General features: G+C 45.2%; 2 protein-coding genes across 4 annotated transcripts in view; one reads left to right on the top strand and one right to left on the bottom strand.

Moving 5' to 3' along the window:
• Positions 1 to 8564, top strand: part of CMTM6 (CKLF like MARVEL transmembrane domain containing 6) — a 50373-nt gene extending 41809 nt beyond the window's left edge. The window contains exons 4-5 of one of the 2 annotated variants that reach the window (XM_045089007.1): positions 7457 to 7587; positions 8342 to 8564. In XM_045089007.1, coding sequence (XP_044944942.1) covers positions 7457 to 7579 — 123 coding nt within the window. In that variant the 3' untranslated portion in view covers positions 7580 to 7587; positions 8342 to 8564. Of the gene's footprint in view, positions 1 to 7456 lie in introns of both variants that reach the window. The other variant, XM_045089008.1, reaches the window with a different exon arrangement.
• Positions 1 to 17826, bottom strand: part of CMTM7 (CKLF like MARVEL transmembrane domain containing 7) — a 57353-nt gene that overhangs the window by 7697 nt on the left and 31830 nt on the right. For both annotated transcript variants that reach the window (XM_045089006.1, XM_004754300.3), the window contains exon 2: positions 5767 to 5940. In XM_045089006.1, coding sequence (XP_044944941.1) covers positions 5767 to 5940 — 174 coding nt within the window. The remainder of the gene's footprint in view (positions 1 to 5766; positions 5941 to 17826) is intronic.

Here is a 17826-nt window from a genome sequence, read left to right as displayed (position 1 = left end):
TAAATTTTGGAAAAGTGGGGCGCCTGGGTGGCTCAGTGGGTTAAGCCACTGCCTTCGGCTCAGGTCATGATCTCAGGGTCCTGGGATCGAGGCCCGCATCGGGCTCTCTGCTCAGCGGGGAGCCTGCTTCCCTCTATCTCTCTCTCTCTCTGCCTGCCTCTCCATCTGCTTGTGATTTCTCTCTGTCAAATAAATAAATAAAATCTTTAAAAAAAAAAAAATTTGGAAAAGCATTCCACTTTTAAGCTGCAGCTCATCTGAAAGCTGTGCAAAATCAAAGACCCCTATTTCTCCTTTAGTGACTAGAAAGGACTATCAGAAGGTAGACCACAGAGATTTTGACTGAAGAGCAGATTAGTAACTGAAGTTCCCTACCTCCAAGATTCTCAAACGAAGAAAGGAATACGACACGGGGTAGAGAAAACTGACTTGAGAGACTGCTAAATCGAAAATGCCTCCACAGTATCCCATCAAAAATGTGGGGCTGAGCTTACCTTCCAACACATACTCCCCCATTCCTGCCCCCAGCCCTTTTCTCTCCTGCGGGAATCTCTCCTCCAGCTGCTTCATTATCACCAGTCCTCATCATCATTCTTTTGTTCTCAAAAGAAGCAGAAAGGTGCCATAACTTTGGAGCACAAAAGAAGTGTCTCTCAAAATAACACAGTAGGTAATAATATTGAATGTGAACAATTCAGCAATCCAATCAAGAAGTGGAGGTTGTCAGATTGGTTCTTTAAGAAGGTAACAGGGGTGCCTGGGTGACTCAGTTAAGTGTCTCAGCTTGGGTCTCGATATCACAGTCATGAGTTCGGGCCCCACGATGGGCTTCACACTGGGTGTTGCTGTTGTTGTTGTTGTTTTTTAAAAACCAACTACATGCTGTCTGTTGGAGAAACACTTTATACTCAAAGATACAAATAGACTGAAAGCAGAAAGAAGGAAAAGGAAGGTCATTCAAACAGCAACCAAAAGAAAGCTGGAGTCGTTCTACTAGTATCAGGCAAAAATTTTAAAACAAAAATGTTACCAGAGATAAAGAGGGATATTCTACAAGGACAAAAACGGCAATCTATCAGGAAAACCGAACAATCACAAACAGGTATTCACCTAGTAACAAAGCAACAAGATACATGAAGCAAAAACTCAGCAAAATGAAGGGAGGAACAGGTAATTCAAAAATAACAGCTGGAGACTTCAGTACCCCTCTTTCAATGATGTGTGGAACAATGAGGGAGAAGACCTAGAAGGAAACAGAAGACTCAATGCTGTAAGACAACTAGACCTAACAGACATCGATAAAACACTCTACCCAACAACAGAACATACATTCTTCTCAAATGCATGTTAAGATATTCTCCAGGAGACACTATATGCTAAACCATAAACCTCAACAAATGTGAAGGATTAAAATAATATGAAGTATGTTATTCAACTACAACAAAATGAAATTAGAAAGCAAGAGCAGAAAGAATTTTGGGAAGCCCACGAATACGTAGAAATGAACACATTCCTAACTACTGGGTCAATCAAATGCAGAATCACAAGGGAAATTAGAAAGTACCTGGAGATGAATGAAGAGGAAGACATAATATACTAAAAATTATGGGATGCAACTAAAGCAGTGCTCAGAAAGAAATGTATAGCTGTGCATACCTACATTTAAAAGGAAGAAAGTTTTCAAATTAAAAACCTAATCTTCACCTTAAGACACTGGAAAAACAAGAGCAAACTAAACCTAAAAGCAAGAAGGGGAAAAAAAGGACTGAAGCAGAAATTATAATATAGGGAACAGAAGAACAATAGGGAAAACTAGTGACACCAACACTGGTTCTTTGACATGATCTTTGTTGATCTACAAAACAGCCAAACCTTTAGCTAGACTGATCAAGGAAAAAAAGAGAGAGAATAGATGACCATATTCAAATGACCAGAATCAGAAATGAAAGAGGGGACATCACTATGGATCTTACAGAGAGGTAAAAAGGATTTTTTTTTTAAAGATTTTATTTATTTATTTGACAGAGAGAAATCACAAGTAGATGGAGAGGCAGGCAGAGAGAGAGAGGGAAGCAGGCTCCCCGCTGAGCAGAGAGCCCGATGCGGGACTCGATCCCAGGACCCTGAGATCATGACCTGAGCCGAAGGCAGTGGCTTAACCCACTGAGCCACCCAGGCGCCCCGGTAAAAAGGATTTTAAAGGAATACCATGAACATTATATACCAGTCAATTAGAAAACTTAGATGAAATAGGCATATTCCTGTAAAGACAGACTACTGAAAATGACTCAGGCAGAAAGAAACAATCTGAACAGATCTATAACAAGTCAAGTTTGAGTTAATAATAATAATAAATTACCCACAGGAAAAACCCAGGCTCAGATGCCTTCACTGCAAAATTCTACCAAGCATTTAAAGAAGAATTAATACCAATTCTTCATAAACTCTTCTAAAAAATATAAGAGATGGTAACACATCCAAAATTACTCTATGAGACCAGTATTATCCTGATAACAAAACCAGACAAAGACATCACAAGAAAACCACAGACCAGTATCTCTTATGAATACAAATATAAAAATCCTCAACAATACACTAGCAAACCAAATCCTATAGCTACATATAAACTGAATTATATAATCATGACCAAAAAGAATTTATCCTAGGAATGCAAATGTGTGATCCACATATGAAAATCAACGTAACATACCATATTAATAGAATATTAAGGGGAAAACCCCCAAATGATTATTTCAATGAGGAAAAAGCATCTGATAAAATCTAACACCTTTTCATTATAAAAACATTTTCATGATAAAAACAGGGGTGCCTGGGTGGCTCAGTAGTTAAGCGTCTGCCTTCGGCTCAGGTCATGATCCCAGGGTCCTGGGATAGAGCCCCACATCGGGCTCACTACTCAGCGGGAAGCCTGCTTCTTCTCCCTCTCCTACTCCCCCTGCTTGTATTCCCTCTCTCTTCGTCTCTTTCTCTGTCAAATAAATAAATAAATAAAATACTAAATAAATAAATAAACAAACACATTCAACAAAGTAGGACTGGAAGTTAACTTCTTCACTCTGATAAAGGACACCTACAAAAATCCATAACACCACATTTAACGATGTTATGATGGAATGCTTTCCTCCTAATATCAAGAACAAGAAACGATGGTGTGGTCTTGCCACTTCGGTATTCATCTGATTTCTTGCAGTAAGACAAGAAAATAAAATAAAAGGTATCCAGATTGGAAGGGAATATGAAACTATCTCTATTCATAAATGGCATAATCTTATATAAAATCCTAAGGAATCCATTAACAATCTGTTAGATCTAAAATGAGTTCAGCAAGGCTAACGATATAAGATCAATATACAAAAATCTCTTGTATTTCTACCCACTTGCAATGAACAATCCCAGAATGAAATGAAGAAAATAATTACATTTGAAATATCATCAAAAAGAATAAGATACCTAGGAACAAATTTAAGCTCCCCTCCCCCAAAAGCACAAAATTTATACTCTGAAAACTACAAAACGTTGTTGAAAGAAATCAAATATCTAAATAAATGGGGAAAAATTCCATGGTCCTAGGTCACAAGACTTAATATTGTTAAGATGGCAATATCAAATCAATCTATAGATTCAATGATTTGTATTAGAATCACACTGACTTCTTTGCAGAAACTAAAAAGCTGGAGCACCTGGTTGGCTCAGTAGGTTAAGTCTCTGCCTTCGGCTCAGGTCATGATCTCAGGGTCCTGGGATGCAGCCCTATATCCCCTCTCTCTGCTCAGCAGGAAGCCTGCTTCTCCCTCTCTCGCTCCCCCTGCTTATGTTCCCTTTCTCCCTGTCTCTCTGTCAAATAAATAAAATCTTTAAAAAAAAAAAGAAAGAAACTAAAAAGCTGATTCTAAAATTCATATGGAATTTCAAAAATCCAAAACAATCCTAAAAACATGGAAGATTCACAATTCCTAATTTCAAAACTGGCCACAAACCTACAGCAATCGAGACAGTGGGGTAAGATCAAAGCGAGAGTCCAGATGTAAATCCATGTGTTTACGATCAACTAATTTTCAGCAAGGATGCCAAGACAATTGAATGGGGAAAGAACAGTCTTCCCAACAGATGGCGCTGGGACAACTGGATAATTTTTACCTCCAAAAGAATGAAGTTGAATCCTTTTCTCACACTAGACGTGAAAATTAATTCAAAACAGACAGAATATCTAAATGTAACAAACTATGAGAAGAAAACATAGAGGCACACCTTCATGATCTTGGATTTGGCAATGGTTTTTTAGATTTTATACCCACTTTTTTATATACCAAAAAAAGAAAAGCGGTTACATTAGATCTCATCGAGATTAAAAACTTGTGCTTTAACGGACACTATCAAGAAAATGAAAAACAACCAACAGAATGGGAGAAAATGTCTCCCAATCATTTATCTGATAAGGGACTAAAATATACAAAGGACTCTGAGAATTAAGAAATAAAATGACAACCAAATCCAAAACCAGCCAAAGGATCTGTATAGACTTGTCTCTGAAGAAAATTCACAAATGGCCAAGAAGCTCTTCAAAAGATGACTGACATCAACAGTCATTAGAGAAATACAAATCAAAACCATGAGCTACCACTCCACATTCGCTAGCATGACTAAAATCAGAAGGTCAGAAAATAATGAGTGTTGAGAAGGCTGTGGAGCCACTTAGAACCCTCATACACTGCCGATGGAAATGTCAACTGGTTAGCCACTGTGGAAAAGAGTCCAGCCGCTCTTCAAAGATGAGACATAGTAGGCATGGGGTCCCACAGTTCTACTCTCAGGTATCCTCCCAAGCAAAATGAAAACATGTCCACACCAAAGACTTGTAAACATGAATGTTCACATCAGTGTTAGTCATAACAGCCAAAAGGTAGAAATGACCCAAATGTCCATCCATGATGAATGAATAAACAAGACATGGTCTGTCCTTCCAATGGACTATGACTTGGCTATGAAACAAACGAAGTACTGGCCTACACTATGACAGAGATAAGCCATGCTTATCTTACACTGCTAAGTGTAAGAAGCCAGTCACAGAAGAGCACACATGTGATTCCACTTACAGGAAATACCTAGAAGAAGAAGATCCACAAGACAGAAAGTAGATCAGTGGTTGCTTTCAGGCTGGAGAAGCTGAGAGGTGGGAGTGTTGGCTAAAGGCGATGGGGTTTCTTTCTGAGGCGAGGAAAATGTTCTAAAATTGACTGTGGTGATGCTTGCACAACTCTGGGAGTATGCTAAAATCCGCTGAATTATACACTTTAAATGGGCAATCAGATGGCATGCGAACTACATGTCTATCAGGCTATTTAAATAAATAATAGAGTGGGAAGAAAAACATCCTGGAAACTTCTGAAATCTTTCCTCGGACTCTACTGTCCCATTTAAATGAAAAATCTTGTCATAACAGTATGACCACTCATGGCCTTTATCAGCTTCCTCCTCCCACCTCATGCACACAGATGTCCCCTTTTCTGTCCCTTGAGAAAGCGCATGCACAGCCTTCTTGTCCCTGGAAGAAACCAGCGGGACATGGGCAGCGATGCCCGCCAGACGCTGCCTGCCAGACGGTGAGCAGTTCAGGGCTGCTGCAGGAAGAGATGATGCTGGCGGCTGTGGGGGAAGGGCGGATGGGACAGACTCCGTCAGCTCTCAGGGCCCCAGCTCCTAACCTGACCTCTGGGAGCCCAGAATGGGGCCAGGCCACCCCCTTACCGACAGGGGCCAGCTGATGCACGTGAGCAAGCGGTAGAGGCGGAACAGGTGCACCAGATAAAAGACGAGGATCATTATCAAGTTGCAGATGGTGACCACTTGGAAGTAGCTGTAGGCACTGTAGCTGTACCACACAGAGCTCCTCACGCAGATGAAGGCGATCAGCAGCGTGACCTGGGACAGAGATACAGACACGTCAGACACAGGCCCGCCCACGACGGACGCCCACGGAACCAGCAACAGCAGCCCGCCGAGGAACTGCTGCACTTCTGGTGATTTCCTGACAAACTAGCCGTGAGGCCGGAAAGGGCCAAGTTCCCAGAGCGCGTGCTTTTAAGGCTGAAGTGCATTATGTTTGCATCAGACAGAGGGCAGGAATGCAGGAAAATAACCAAGCAGAATCATTCCATTTATTTCCCTATTAGGTGGACCTGTAGGAAGTTGCCAATATTGGACGGTTTCTGACCCACAAAGGTGGCGATTCCTATGTCACAAGTTATCAGCTAGCGGAGGGTAAGCTACCATTTACTGATGCCCGATGTACATGATCTCCTGGAGGCCTCACAGAAATCTGCCAGGGAGAGGATATCACCCCCATGTTCATATTTGGGAAACTGAGGTACACCAGTTCAGTAATTAGTCCAAGACTACCCAGCTCATCAGCGGTGGAGGTGGGATTCAAAACCCAAGTCTGTCTGACTCCAGGGACCCGTTCCTCCGTGTCAGCTAGTTTTGCCTTCCAAGAATATAAGCCCTCCTCACACGCAAGCCGAGGAAGGAGGACATGTTATGAAACACAAAGGAATCCTGGTTATTCAAGGCTTGCCTGCTCATCACTGGGCATGTGGTGAGAGCTCACCCAGTATATTGTTGCAAATGAATGACTGGGCAGAATTAATAAATTAATGAATTAAGAGGTCTGGTAGATTATTAGCAACAAATGAATGCCATGGGAGAGCAGAATGGAAGAGGAGAGAGAAGATTCTAAGTTTTTGTGAGGGCCGCTCAAAAAGAGTAAAATCCCATTCACCCCATGTAGGGAACAAACCACTAACACACACAGGGTTAAATGTATAAAAAAACCTTGGGACCAATTTTAAAAGTACACTTAATTTTGGATAAAGCTGATTTTTTACTGCTGCTTTCCTACAGAACAGTGAGCAAAGATGTGCGACAGAGAGACTTTGTGTCCTATGGGACACTCGGCAGTGCCTCATTTGGTTGTCACCACTATGGGAGGTTTCTGTGGGCATTTAGTGGGTAGATGCCAGGGATGCTACTGCACACCCCCAAATGCATAGGACAGTCCCCACAACAAAGAACCATCTGGTCTCAAATGTGGCCCAGCAGAAACCTGCTGTAGAAGATGTGAATGTCGGGGCGCCCAGGAGGCTCAGTGGGCTAAGCATCTGCCTTCAGCTCAGGTCATGATCCCAGAGTCCTGGGATCAAACCCCACATCGAGCTTCCTGCTCAGTGGGAGTCTGCTTCTCCCTCTGACCTTCACCCTACTCATGCTCTCTCTCTCTCTCACTCTCCCTCTCTCAATAAGATAAAATCTTTAAAAAAAGAAAATGTGAGTCTATCACAAGCATTGAATCATACAATGGAGCTAATACCGGTTGAAAGGGTTAGTGTGAAACATACTCTGTTTTCTGAAGACCCTTAATCCATTCTGGTAAACTCCTCAGAACAGGCACAAGGGCGAGAAGAGAGTCTCGTGGAAGATGAAGGCGGGTGCGAGGAGTGCTCTGCTTGCCGGAGGGACTCTGACACAAAGGGACCCTCGACATTTGCCTAGTCCCCGTTGCTAATGAGCAACGTGAGTATTTTCATTTTTTCGGTTCCTCTCAAGCCAGCCAGGCTTGCTAATATAATATAATGATTCATGCCCTGAGGTTGTTTTAAAGCTCCAAGGGGAGGTTTGCTTCACCCAGCACTGGGCGTGATCACCAGGGCTGCTCATCAGTCCCCATGTCTATGGGTCTCCCCACCTCCTGCTGACACCCCTCTCAGAAAGGGGGGCCTTCAGGGCCCACCTTAAAATGCAGAGAACTCGGGATTATGCAAGGCCATTCCTAGGGGGAGAAGCAAATTTGTGTCTAATTTAATGCAAAGACTAATCTGTACAACTCTTCATCTGTGACAGTCACCTCTTTCTCATGGTGACACAGAGATGTGGGAGTTTCCCAGTGAATAGGGGGGTCTGTGCAGGTCTTCCCCTCTGAGTTCCCAGGGCTGAGGACCTTGTAGCAGCAAGGATGTTACTGCTCTACCACAAAACCATCTCAGATCCGCCTGGAAAACATTCTCCTGAAGGAAGACATCCAGAATTCAGTTCGATTGGCCTAAAGCCACCTACCACTTGCTCTTCTTCAAAGAATCCCAATTTTGGAAAATCTCATTTAGACCACAGATGGCATACACTAATGCATGCAACTAAATCTTTCTTTTTGTCCAATAATTCACCCATTCCTACTTTAAATGGCCAGCATCTTGGCCAGCGCACCTTAAAAAAAAAAAAAAAAAAAATTTTTTTTTTAAACTGACATCTCAACTTTTCGGAACTCTTCTAGGCCAGCAAGTAACCTCTGCAAATGCTGGAGACCCCTGAGTCATCTAGATCAATACTCTGGGGGCAGCCAGAAAGGTGCAGAAGAATGAGCAAGCCAAACCATCGTGGAGAAAAGGCCCTGGGGTATGGCTTCCCCCTACCACGCCCCCCTCGCTGTAACCAGGGCCCCCTCAGACTTCTTGTTTTCAGTTAGAAAAGCAAATAAAAAACACAGTGGAATGGAAGGCACTTGTGGTTCTGTTCAGAGTAACTTAAATGTGATCCATCCAACGGACTAACTTGTTTCCCTAGGGGCCCTCTAGCTCCCCTCATAAAGGTTTGTTCTTTTATATCAAACTGCCATGAAAGTTGCAAATAAAATCTCTAGCACACATGTCCGGGGGTTTAAAAGGAATGCTATGAGTCCCCTCCACCCAGAGTCAGGGTCTCACACCCCTGCTGTGGTACTGTTCAGAATCGCTGGAATCATCTCACATTGAAACCACCCCCTTTACCCCCAAACTGTGTTGTTTCTGACTTCATTCTATCGGAGTTCTTACTAGCGGGAAGAGATGATTTTTTTGGAAGCAGCAGTGGGCTTAAATTGCACAGATGAGGCAGGGTGACATCACCAGAGGAATGTTCCTCCGCCAGAATTCTGCAACTAAAACATCCTGGTCTCCCCAGCCAGGCGCCAGGCAGCTTGTTTGGGTTCTCAGCCTGGGTGGGGGTCCCTCAAGAAAGAAACCACCTGCAGCCTGCAGTCTGTGCCCTCAAACACTCCCTCAAGCAGGTTTGATCTTCCCATGCACCTGCCAAGTCTGGTCCACTGAGCATTCCGGCATCTGACTGAAGATGGCACCAGACACCTTATATTTCAAGAACCCCGGGATGGATGCAGGCAGGTCACCCAACCCCACCTTCTCATGGGGGTTTTTGCCCTGACCTTGGAATAATGTTTCAGTGAGGGAGACAGGCAGGAGAAAGAAAAGTAGCTGATGAAAGCCAGCATCAAAAGGTCTCAGACCCAACTGTACGAGGCTTTTCTGGAAAAGCCTAGGAGATGAAAGCCAGTCTTGTTCAAAAAGTCAGAGATGGGGTGAGTCAGTGATTGCAAAGTGCATTTGTAGATGCAGGCGGGCTCACAAATGACTTCTCTTGGCCGTGGGCAGGCAGGAAGAAGAATTTGATATGCTTCTAACTTCTGAATTCTGCCCTGCGGTGGGCAGAAATTTCCCCCCACCTTACCGTTAAAGCCCCCGCTGGCCATCACCGCCAAACAGCCCTTGGGGAACCTCATTAACACCCACGTGCAAGAGAACCCTCCCCAGCTTACTTCCTCTGGATCCCCGTCTCTCTCACCGATATCAGGCTCTAGGTGCAGGCTCCTTCCCACCCCCCCCCCATACCCCAGCATACAGTTCTGTTCTGTATCCATGAATAAAAAATGCCATCAAAAGCACAAGGGAGGGGGAATAATCCAAAGAACATGATGTCAGGGGTCCTCAGATGGAGGTCTCAAGCAGGCCTCTAATTAGTGTACTGGGTTCTGACTGACTATGCAGCAAAGGACCTGCAGCTTATTAAAAACCAAATACGCTTGTCCAGGCTGGGACTATTTCCGGAAGGACACATAAGAAACTGGCCGCCTCAAGGGACAACTGATTATTTAGCGGTTTTTCAAATTTGCTATTTTCTTTTCTTGATTATTAAAAAAAAAATACACTAAGCTGTTAAAAAAAAAAAGCGCATCCTTTTTTTAAGGACACAACTTGGAGATCTTTAATGGTACAGATTTACCCTTTGCTTTCAGTTGGCTGAGGCTTTATTTGACCCAGTGTTTCTCAACCTCAGTACTACTGGCATGTGGGGTTGGGTAGTTCTTTTTGGTGGCGGCTATCCGGGAGGATGGTTAGCAGGATCCCGGTCTCCACCCACGAGGCAGAGCCCTTCCCTAGGTGCAAGAACCACAAATGTCTTCAGATGTTGGCAAAGGTTGTCGAAGGCAAAGAACCGCTACCTTAAACAACCTTTTGCTAAGGGGTATTTGTCTAATCCCCCGTTTTTTACTAATATACACAACCCTGCAAAAGAATATCCTTGGACATGCCTCTTTATGTATGTATGAACATTTCTGAAAGGCTCTCCGAAGTGAAACTGACGTAGAAAACAGGCAGAAGAAAAGTTATTAAATTTCCTTACTATCTAGAGCCCACTGACAAGTCCTTAAAACAGGCAGAGTGACATTCCTCCAGGGATTCATCTGCTTCCACCTTAATACTTTGCTAAGAGCAAAAGGAAATCCTAGCCTGACCGCTCCCCACCCCCAACCAGGACCCTGTGGGTCTACTTATATAAAAATTCCTTTGGAAACTTCCTTTATCTCTAAACCCTCCAAGATATGTGCTGGCAATCATCCCCAAGCATATGGCGCACCGAGATACATATCTGAAGGGTCTCATGACTAAGGTTTTATTAGATGGTAATAAATGACCTTTTCCCAACAACAGCTAGCCCGTCAAGGTCCTGGAAACCTTGCTTCCAAAATTCCTTAGAGACTTACGCTACCCCTGACCCCCTCCCAAGTTACAAGTATATAATGGACCACTCCTCACAACCGGGAGGCAGCAGCTCTTCCTGCCCACAGGTCCTGTCCCCATGCTTAATAAACCACCATTTTGCACCAAAGATGTCTCAAGAATTCTTTCTTGGTCATCAGCTCCGGACCTCACCCCACCGAACCTCACTTAAATTCTAAGACTTCATCAAAATGACTAACTGAAAGCATATTCTCATTGAAGATTTTGATGTTTGCTGCCAAAATGCAATCCAGAAAAAGAGGAGCTTCCCCACACAGGTTACTATCAGCATTTACAAAAAAAGGAAATGGTATCTTGTTATTTAATCTTCATCTTCCTGATTACTAGTGGGTTGAATACCTTTTTGTAAGTTTATTGGTAACTGCCTGTTCGTATTTTCAGCCTATTTTTCTCTTGTTTATATTTTTATTATGGATTTGAAAATATTCTAATTAATCTATTAATCAGATTAATCTCCTATTAAAGAGATTGCAAATATAGTCTTTCCATCGCCTTTATTTTTAGTCTTTTTGTTTTACTGAAATTAAAGTTTTTTATGCAGTCAAATCCATGTGTCATTTTTTATAGCTTCTGGGTTTTGTGTCTGACATTTCACCTGCAGACACACTGGGCCCCCAGGGTGCCTCACGGGCTGCCCCTCAGGGTCCCAGTATTTGCTCTGATGGAACCCTTGTGATTGATACTGTATCTCCTTGTTTGTTGGTTAAATGTGTATTTTCTTGTTGGTTACCTTGTTCACTATCCTTCTCCCAACTCCTCTAAGGACTCTGCTCCCAGCAGAGTGCCCTGAACATGATAGGTATTGAATTCAGCATCAGGTGAATGAATGATTTCTGGGGTCATCCTGTCATCCTCCACAACACTCTATTGCACTAAAACCCAAAAACCAAAAAACACACAAAAGCATGTCTCCCTCCCTTAATGGCCTCAAGTGCTTTGAGAAGAGAATTGTGCTTTTTCATTAAACTTCACTTGGGAACCTAGCACAATGCCTGGCATGCAGAAAAAATGAATGACTTTTGGAGGCACTCTCAAACACCTTTCCAAGTTGGCTGAATGGGCTCATTAACTACCCCGGGGGCTCTGGCATTCAGGCTCTCCCAGAGAATGGGGTGTAAAGGTTTCCAGACACCTCGTTCCTGATGGAGCCAGAACATTCTCTGCTTGTTATTCAGGCCAGGCCATGTTCCCCTTGTCCCTAATCGATTTTCCACCACAGAGCCTGGATGGCAATCTAGGCAAGCATCATGTCACCCATGTCACCCCTGCCCTTCGCTGGCAAAGGTCATCAGATCACACTTAGCCTACTGAGATAGAACACTCAATGTGTCACAAACTATCCTCGTATGAGAAAGGTTCAGAGAAGCACAACTGACATTTATTAGGGAGCAACCTTGATGGTTTGGTGCTTATACTGAAGCAAACTGAAACCATTTTTTGTTTGGTTTCCAAGTCAGTTTCTCTACGTCGTTTTTCTTTCAGTATCTGACCCTATTTTCTGGTCTCTGCTGTGGCTGACTGAATTTCAAGAACAAGAGCAACGTCCTCTGCCTCTTGCTCCTGCTGTTACTAGGGGAGGCCCCGCGGCTTTGTCTAGGAATGAAAGTGGAAGGACAGGGCCGGGGGTGGTCACCTCCCTGAGAAATGGGTCATCAGGGAGGACCAGGGGCAGCTGAGACGATGTGGAGACGCCACAGGGGATGGAATGATTCAACCAGGAAGAGAAGAGCCTAATGGCATGGCTCCCCAGAGGCAATACCTAATGCTGACCACACATGGTGCACTGAGCTCGAAGTGCTTTACAACTACTCACCCATTTTATAATGCGGGTTCCCAGAAAGGAGGCTGAGCTACAGAGACAGGAAGCAGCTTTGCACCAATCCCCCAGCTAGTGAGTACACGTCGGCTTGGACCTGTGCCTGCCCGCTGCAGCGCATGCTCCCCAGCACCTGCAGCATCCCGTTGCCATGGCAGCCATGGCCAGAGCCCTGGGAGCTGCATCTCATCACTGGCTAGTGAATGTGTCTCAGCAAAGTGAACGGGACAGAGAGGAATGGCTGGGGTGGGGTGTTTTTTGTTTGTTTGTTTTGACTTACACTCCTTTCTGTTGATACAATTCAAAAATGATTTCCTACCTCCTTTGTGCTAGGCACTATTGACAGAATCATTGTCAAGGTAACAGACAGTCCCTGCTCTCCTGGAGCTTACAATCTAAAGGAAGAGACAGATAAACACCCACATTTACGCCATCACAAATTCATTATAAACTTTTCAGAAGGAAAAGTACAGGGTTTTCCAAAGATCACAAGAAATTTTGAAGAACTTGGGGCACCTGAGTGGCTCAGTGGGTTAAGCCTCTGCCTTCAGCTCAGGTCCTGATCTCAGGGTCCTGGGATCCAGCCCCATGGCAGGCTTCCTGCCGAGCACAGAGTCAGTTTCTCCTTCTCCCTCTGTCCTGATTATGCGCGCTCTCTCTCTCTGTTTCTCTCAAAGAAATAAAATCTTTAATAAAAAGAATAATATATAATATAATAATGTATGATAGAGCTTGAACAGGTCTCAGGCTAAGTGCCATGGAAACCCCTGAGGGATGAAAGAAGTGCTGGCAGAGGCCGGGCAGGAGGCATGGAGGCCCAGGGAGTGAACTGGGAGCCCTTCGGCGTGAGGAAGCCACAGCAGTGACAGGCACCCCCTCCTACTGAACACCTACTAGGTGCCAGCTGGTAGGATGCTAACTCATGTCACCCTGGCCCTGCCCCCGTCCATATTGAGGTCGCACCATGCCCATTCCGGGCCAGGGGCGGGTCAGTTGCCACAGATGGTAGATGGTGGAGCCAGGAAGCAAATCCAGGTCTGCCTCCCAAGACTCTGTAAAGAGTGAGCCTATTCCAGAAGGACGGGTTGCCATGCCTCGGTGGCTTGAGCTAGCACGTGTCCCCCCCGCCCCCCCCCGGGTCACTGTGTCTGCTCCCAAGTCAGCAAGCAGGAGAAGTCCTGTAGGGGCATTTGAGAAGGCGGTGATGGGTCAGGGTTGGGGGTAGGGAAGCACAGCCCACCTTTCCTTCCTCTTTTTTTTTTTTTTTAAGATTTATTTATTTATTTGACACAGAGAGAGAAAGAGAGAACACAAGCAGGGGGAGTGGGAGAGGGAGAAGCAGGCTTCCCGCTGAGCAGAGAGCCCAATGCAGGGCTCGATCCCAGGACCCTGGGATCATGACCTGAGCCGAAGGCAGATGCCAGAATGACTGAGCCACCCAAGCGCCCCCTCTAAGGTTTTTTTAAGGAACTTAATTGCACTCTTGCTCGGCAGCTGGCCCTCCGTGAGATTGGTGGAAGTGGGGGCAGGAAGGGAGAAGGGACAAACCTTCTGGGGGGAAGGAGAAGGGGAAAATGGGGGCTCGCAAAGAGAGGACACAGAGCATGGCCAGCGGGGGTGTCCAGTCCCCACAGCTTTTATGTTTCTCACGTGAATTTCCTTCCTGCCATATTTCTCTTGTCACAGTCTGTGATGTCACACTGCCCTCCTTGACTTGCTCCGCAAATGACAAGTGCTACCATTTCTAAGCTCTTACTCTTCCTCTGTCTAGGCCCTGGGCTAAGTGCTCTACAACTGTTAAACAAGTTCACCCTCACAACAGTCCCAGTACAATTATCACTGTCCTTTTGACGAGGAAATATGAAGCACAGAGAGTTAAGCAACTTGTTTCAAGTCACAAAGCCAGGCAGAGTTGCTGCAGGCCCTGAATCTAACTAGCCATTACTCTGCCTCCAGGACCTGCTTGGTTCTCATCACAGCCCCTCTCTCAGCTCCTGGCCCGTTTTCAGCATGGACTTGAACCCTTTGTCCCAACCCCCTGCAAGCAAGCACAGAGCATGGCCTAGAACTCTGCATGATAAAAGGGAAATCCTACTCTGCCTCAGTGTCCCTCCCACTGGAAGCAGGGCTCTGGGACTCCAACTCAGAAACAGCCTGTTAGGAATGGTGATCATGGGGTGCCTGGGTGGCTTAGCTGGCTAAGCATCTGCTTTTGACTCAGGTCATGACCCCAAGGTTCTGGGATGGAGCCCTGCTTTAGGCTCCCTGCTAGTGGGGATTCCTCTTCTCCCTATGTCCCTCCCCCCGCTCCTGCTCTGTGTCTTGCTTTCTCTCTCTCAAATAAATAAATCAAATCTTAAAAAAAAAAAAAAAAAAAGAATGCTGTTCATATTAAGTCTCCTATTTAAACCGAAGTTACTCAAATTATATAATCAATACCTGTTGATGATAGAAAATTAATTATGCAAGTGTCTATTTAAGAAAATAAAAATCACCTCTCATCCCGTTTCTCAAAGATAAGCACCACCCCTCGCCTTTTGGAGTATTTCTTTCCACATAGGTATGTTTAAAGAACATATGTATTATTTTTTTTTTCTTTTCAAAGATTGGCTCATACTTAAACATATACTGCATTCTAAAAAGATTTTATCATTTGTAAATGCGACTTATTCAATTACTCTGCTCCAGAGCCCTTATCATGGCCTAGCAGCTGTTTACTTTTCCCTATTTATTATTATTAGTTTTGGCTGTCATCCCTGAATGTAAGCCCCACGATGATGGGGTTTGATGATGGGGGTTTGAATCACTCTTCAGCTGTCTCCGCAGGGCCAGGAACCCTAGGTGCTACCTGGGTGCCTCAAGGATATTTGGTGAGTATGTGAATGAACAGATGGCTGACTGCAGTCCGAGACCCGTCTGTGTCCCAGGCACTGGGGGAGGAGGGGCATTCCCCATCATCTGCACCTGGGAGGGGTGAGGTGGACAGGGGAGTAGAGGAAGTTAGTAGAAGCATCACTCTGGAGAGATCCCACCTTGACACGTGGAATGAGACCAGGACACTCCCTGGTTTCCTGTGCAGCCTGGAACAAGGAGAGGCGTCAAACCCAGAAGCCAGGGGTCATCAGGAAGTGTGTAGAATACGCACATGCCAGCTGTAGGCCACGCCGGAGCGATGCTCTAGTTTGAGACAAGCTGACTCTTAAGCTCATATCCCAGCTGAGGCCACCTCTGCTCCCCTGTTCCTCAGTGTGTACGCAGCTGACCCCGGGGCACACAGAGGGGGACCATGACTATGTCCCTGTTGGATCTCCAAGTGCACAGGCCTTCAGTGGTCAACCGAGATCTAAGCGGGGGGGTGGGGGGGTGGGGGGGTGAGCTAAAGTCTCAAGGGCGTTCCTGGGGTAAAAAAACAGCTGCCAGGCAGGGGGTGTGGCCTCTTCTCTGTAATCACTTCCCCCCAGGCTCTCCAGGGTTTTGCGGACAGGGAGCATGGTGCCAGGGCTTTGCTTTTAGGCCTAAGCAGAAGAGGAACAGCCCGAGCAGATGCCACCATAACAAGTGACTAGGATGCCCGGCAATTTGGATGCATGCTAAATATTAATGGACAAGATAACACACAGTAGAAGGTCTGCCTCCCAATAATATGGGAGCAAATGGCATAAGGGGTCTTTCAGGGGTGATGGAAATACACCAATCCAATACAATTGGATTATGGGAGGGGCTGCACAACTCTATCAAGTTCATTAAAAATCACTGAACTGCACACGTGAAATCAGGAGCTTTTGTGGGATGTATATTATACCTTGATAAAGCTGTTAAAGAATAATATAGGGGGGACTAAGTGGGTCAGGATATAGTTCAACGAGGACTGGCTAAGGGTTGGTGGCTGTGGTCACTGGCTGAGGGCAACACTACCACTCACTGCGCTGTTCTATTTTCATAGATGTTTGAAACTGTCCATAATAAAGAATGAAAAAAACAACAACAACGAAAGCTCAGGGAAATAATGAATAATGAAGGGAGAGAAAGGAATTGAAATTTGCAGTCATCTCTGTTGTATTAAGGCACCTGTGGGAGTTAGGGAGTTGTTACTTTTATCTGTAAAACTATAATAATAAATCAATAATCTCATGTCATGAACAGTTCCGGACACTGATGCCACGGGGCTTCATCCAAGAGCAGACAAGGGTTTTTGGTTTCTTCAGATAAACCCAATTCCAGCCGAAGGTGACGGGGTCACCAGACCAAGTACCAGAGCAGAGAGCACCTCCAGAGGCAAACAATCACCCCGGGGGCAGAGAGCATGGGGGTGTGACCAGCTGTCCCCAGGTGGACAGCTGCTGCCTGTGGTTCTTGGTACAAGGTGGGCTGGACACAGCATGCCTTCTGCCAAGAATACAAGGAACATTCTGGAGCAATGTTTTTCCATGATTGATCAGAAAAACAGCCAAGCTGCTTTGATCAATTTGGCAGTGGGGTGTGAAAAGTATATCCAAGGCGCTCAGACGTCTGGAAATCCACGGTTTGATTTTATAAGCCAAAGAGCCTTTGTAAGCAAAAAAAGAAATGAGAAGCCTTATACTAAGATGAGACCTATTTCTTCCCTAAAAGGGCAGCTGCCCCATAACAACCCGGATTCATTCTTTTAAAACCTTTCCTCCGCCCCAATCTTACCAACACTTTTGGCTTCTAAATCCTTGCTCTCCAGAAGCTAAGAACCCTTGCAAACTCTTTTCCCAATGGAGAGTTCTCTCAACTCTGGTTTATCTTTGCTTCTTCTCTAGGGAGCACCCCTACCTGTGGGCCGAGATAAGGAAATAAAGGGAAAACTCAAGGCAGCGCAGCCAGACTTGAGGCTACAGGGAGCATGCCATCCCCCAAGTCCCCTTGGGTGATGGTGCTTGCCCTAAGGACAAGGGGAGCCGCTCCGAACAGGCCTCTCAGGAAGAGCTGGTGGGCAGCCCTCATCGCTCAGGGCCCAGTCTACACATGGGTGTCCTTCTCCCTAGACCGTGCCACATGCTCCAGGACTGAGCCCCTCTTATCCCACACTCTCCACAGGGAGCAGCCCTGTCCACCAGTCACTGCCCA

Source organism: Mustela putorius, unplaced genomic scaffold (genome assembly GCF_011764305.1).
Source record: "Mustela putorius furo isolate JIRA1106 unplaced genomic scaffold, ASM1176430v1.1 tig00003834_pilon_pilon_pilon, whole genome shotgun sequence".
Taxonomy (NCBI): Eukaryota; Metazoa; Chordata; class Mammalia; order Carnivora; family Mustelidae; genus Mustela; species Mustela putorius.
The sequence above is the reverse complement of the archived record's forward strand: the minus strand, read 5'-3'. Positions and strand labels throughout refer to the sequence as shown.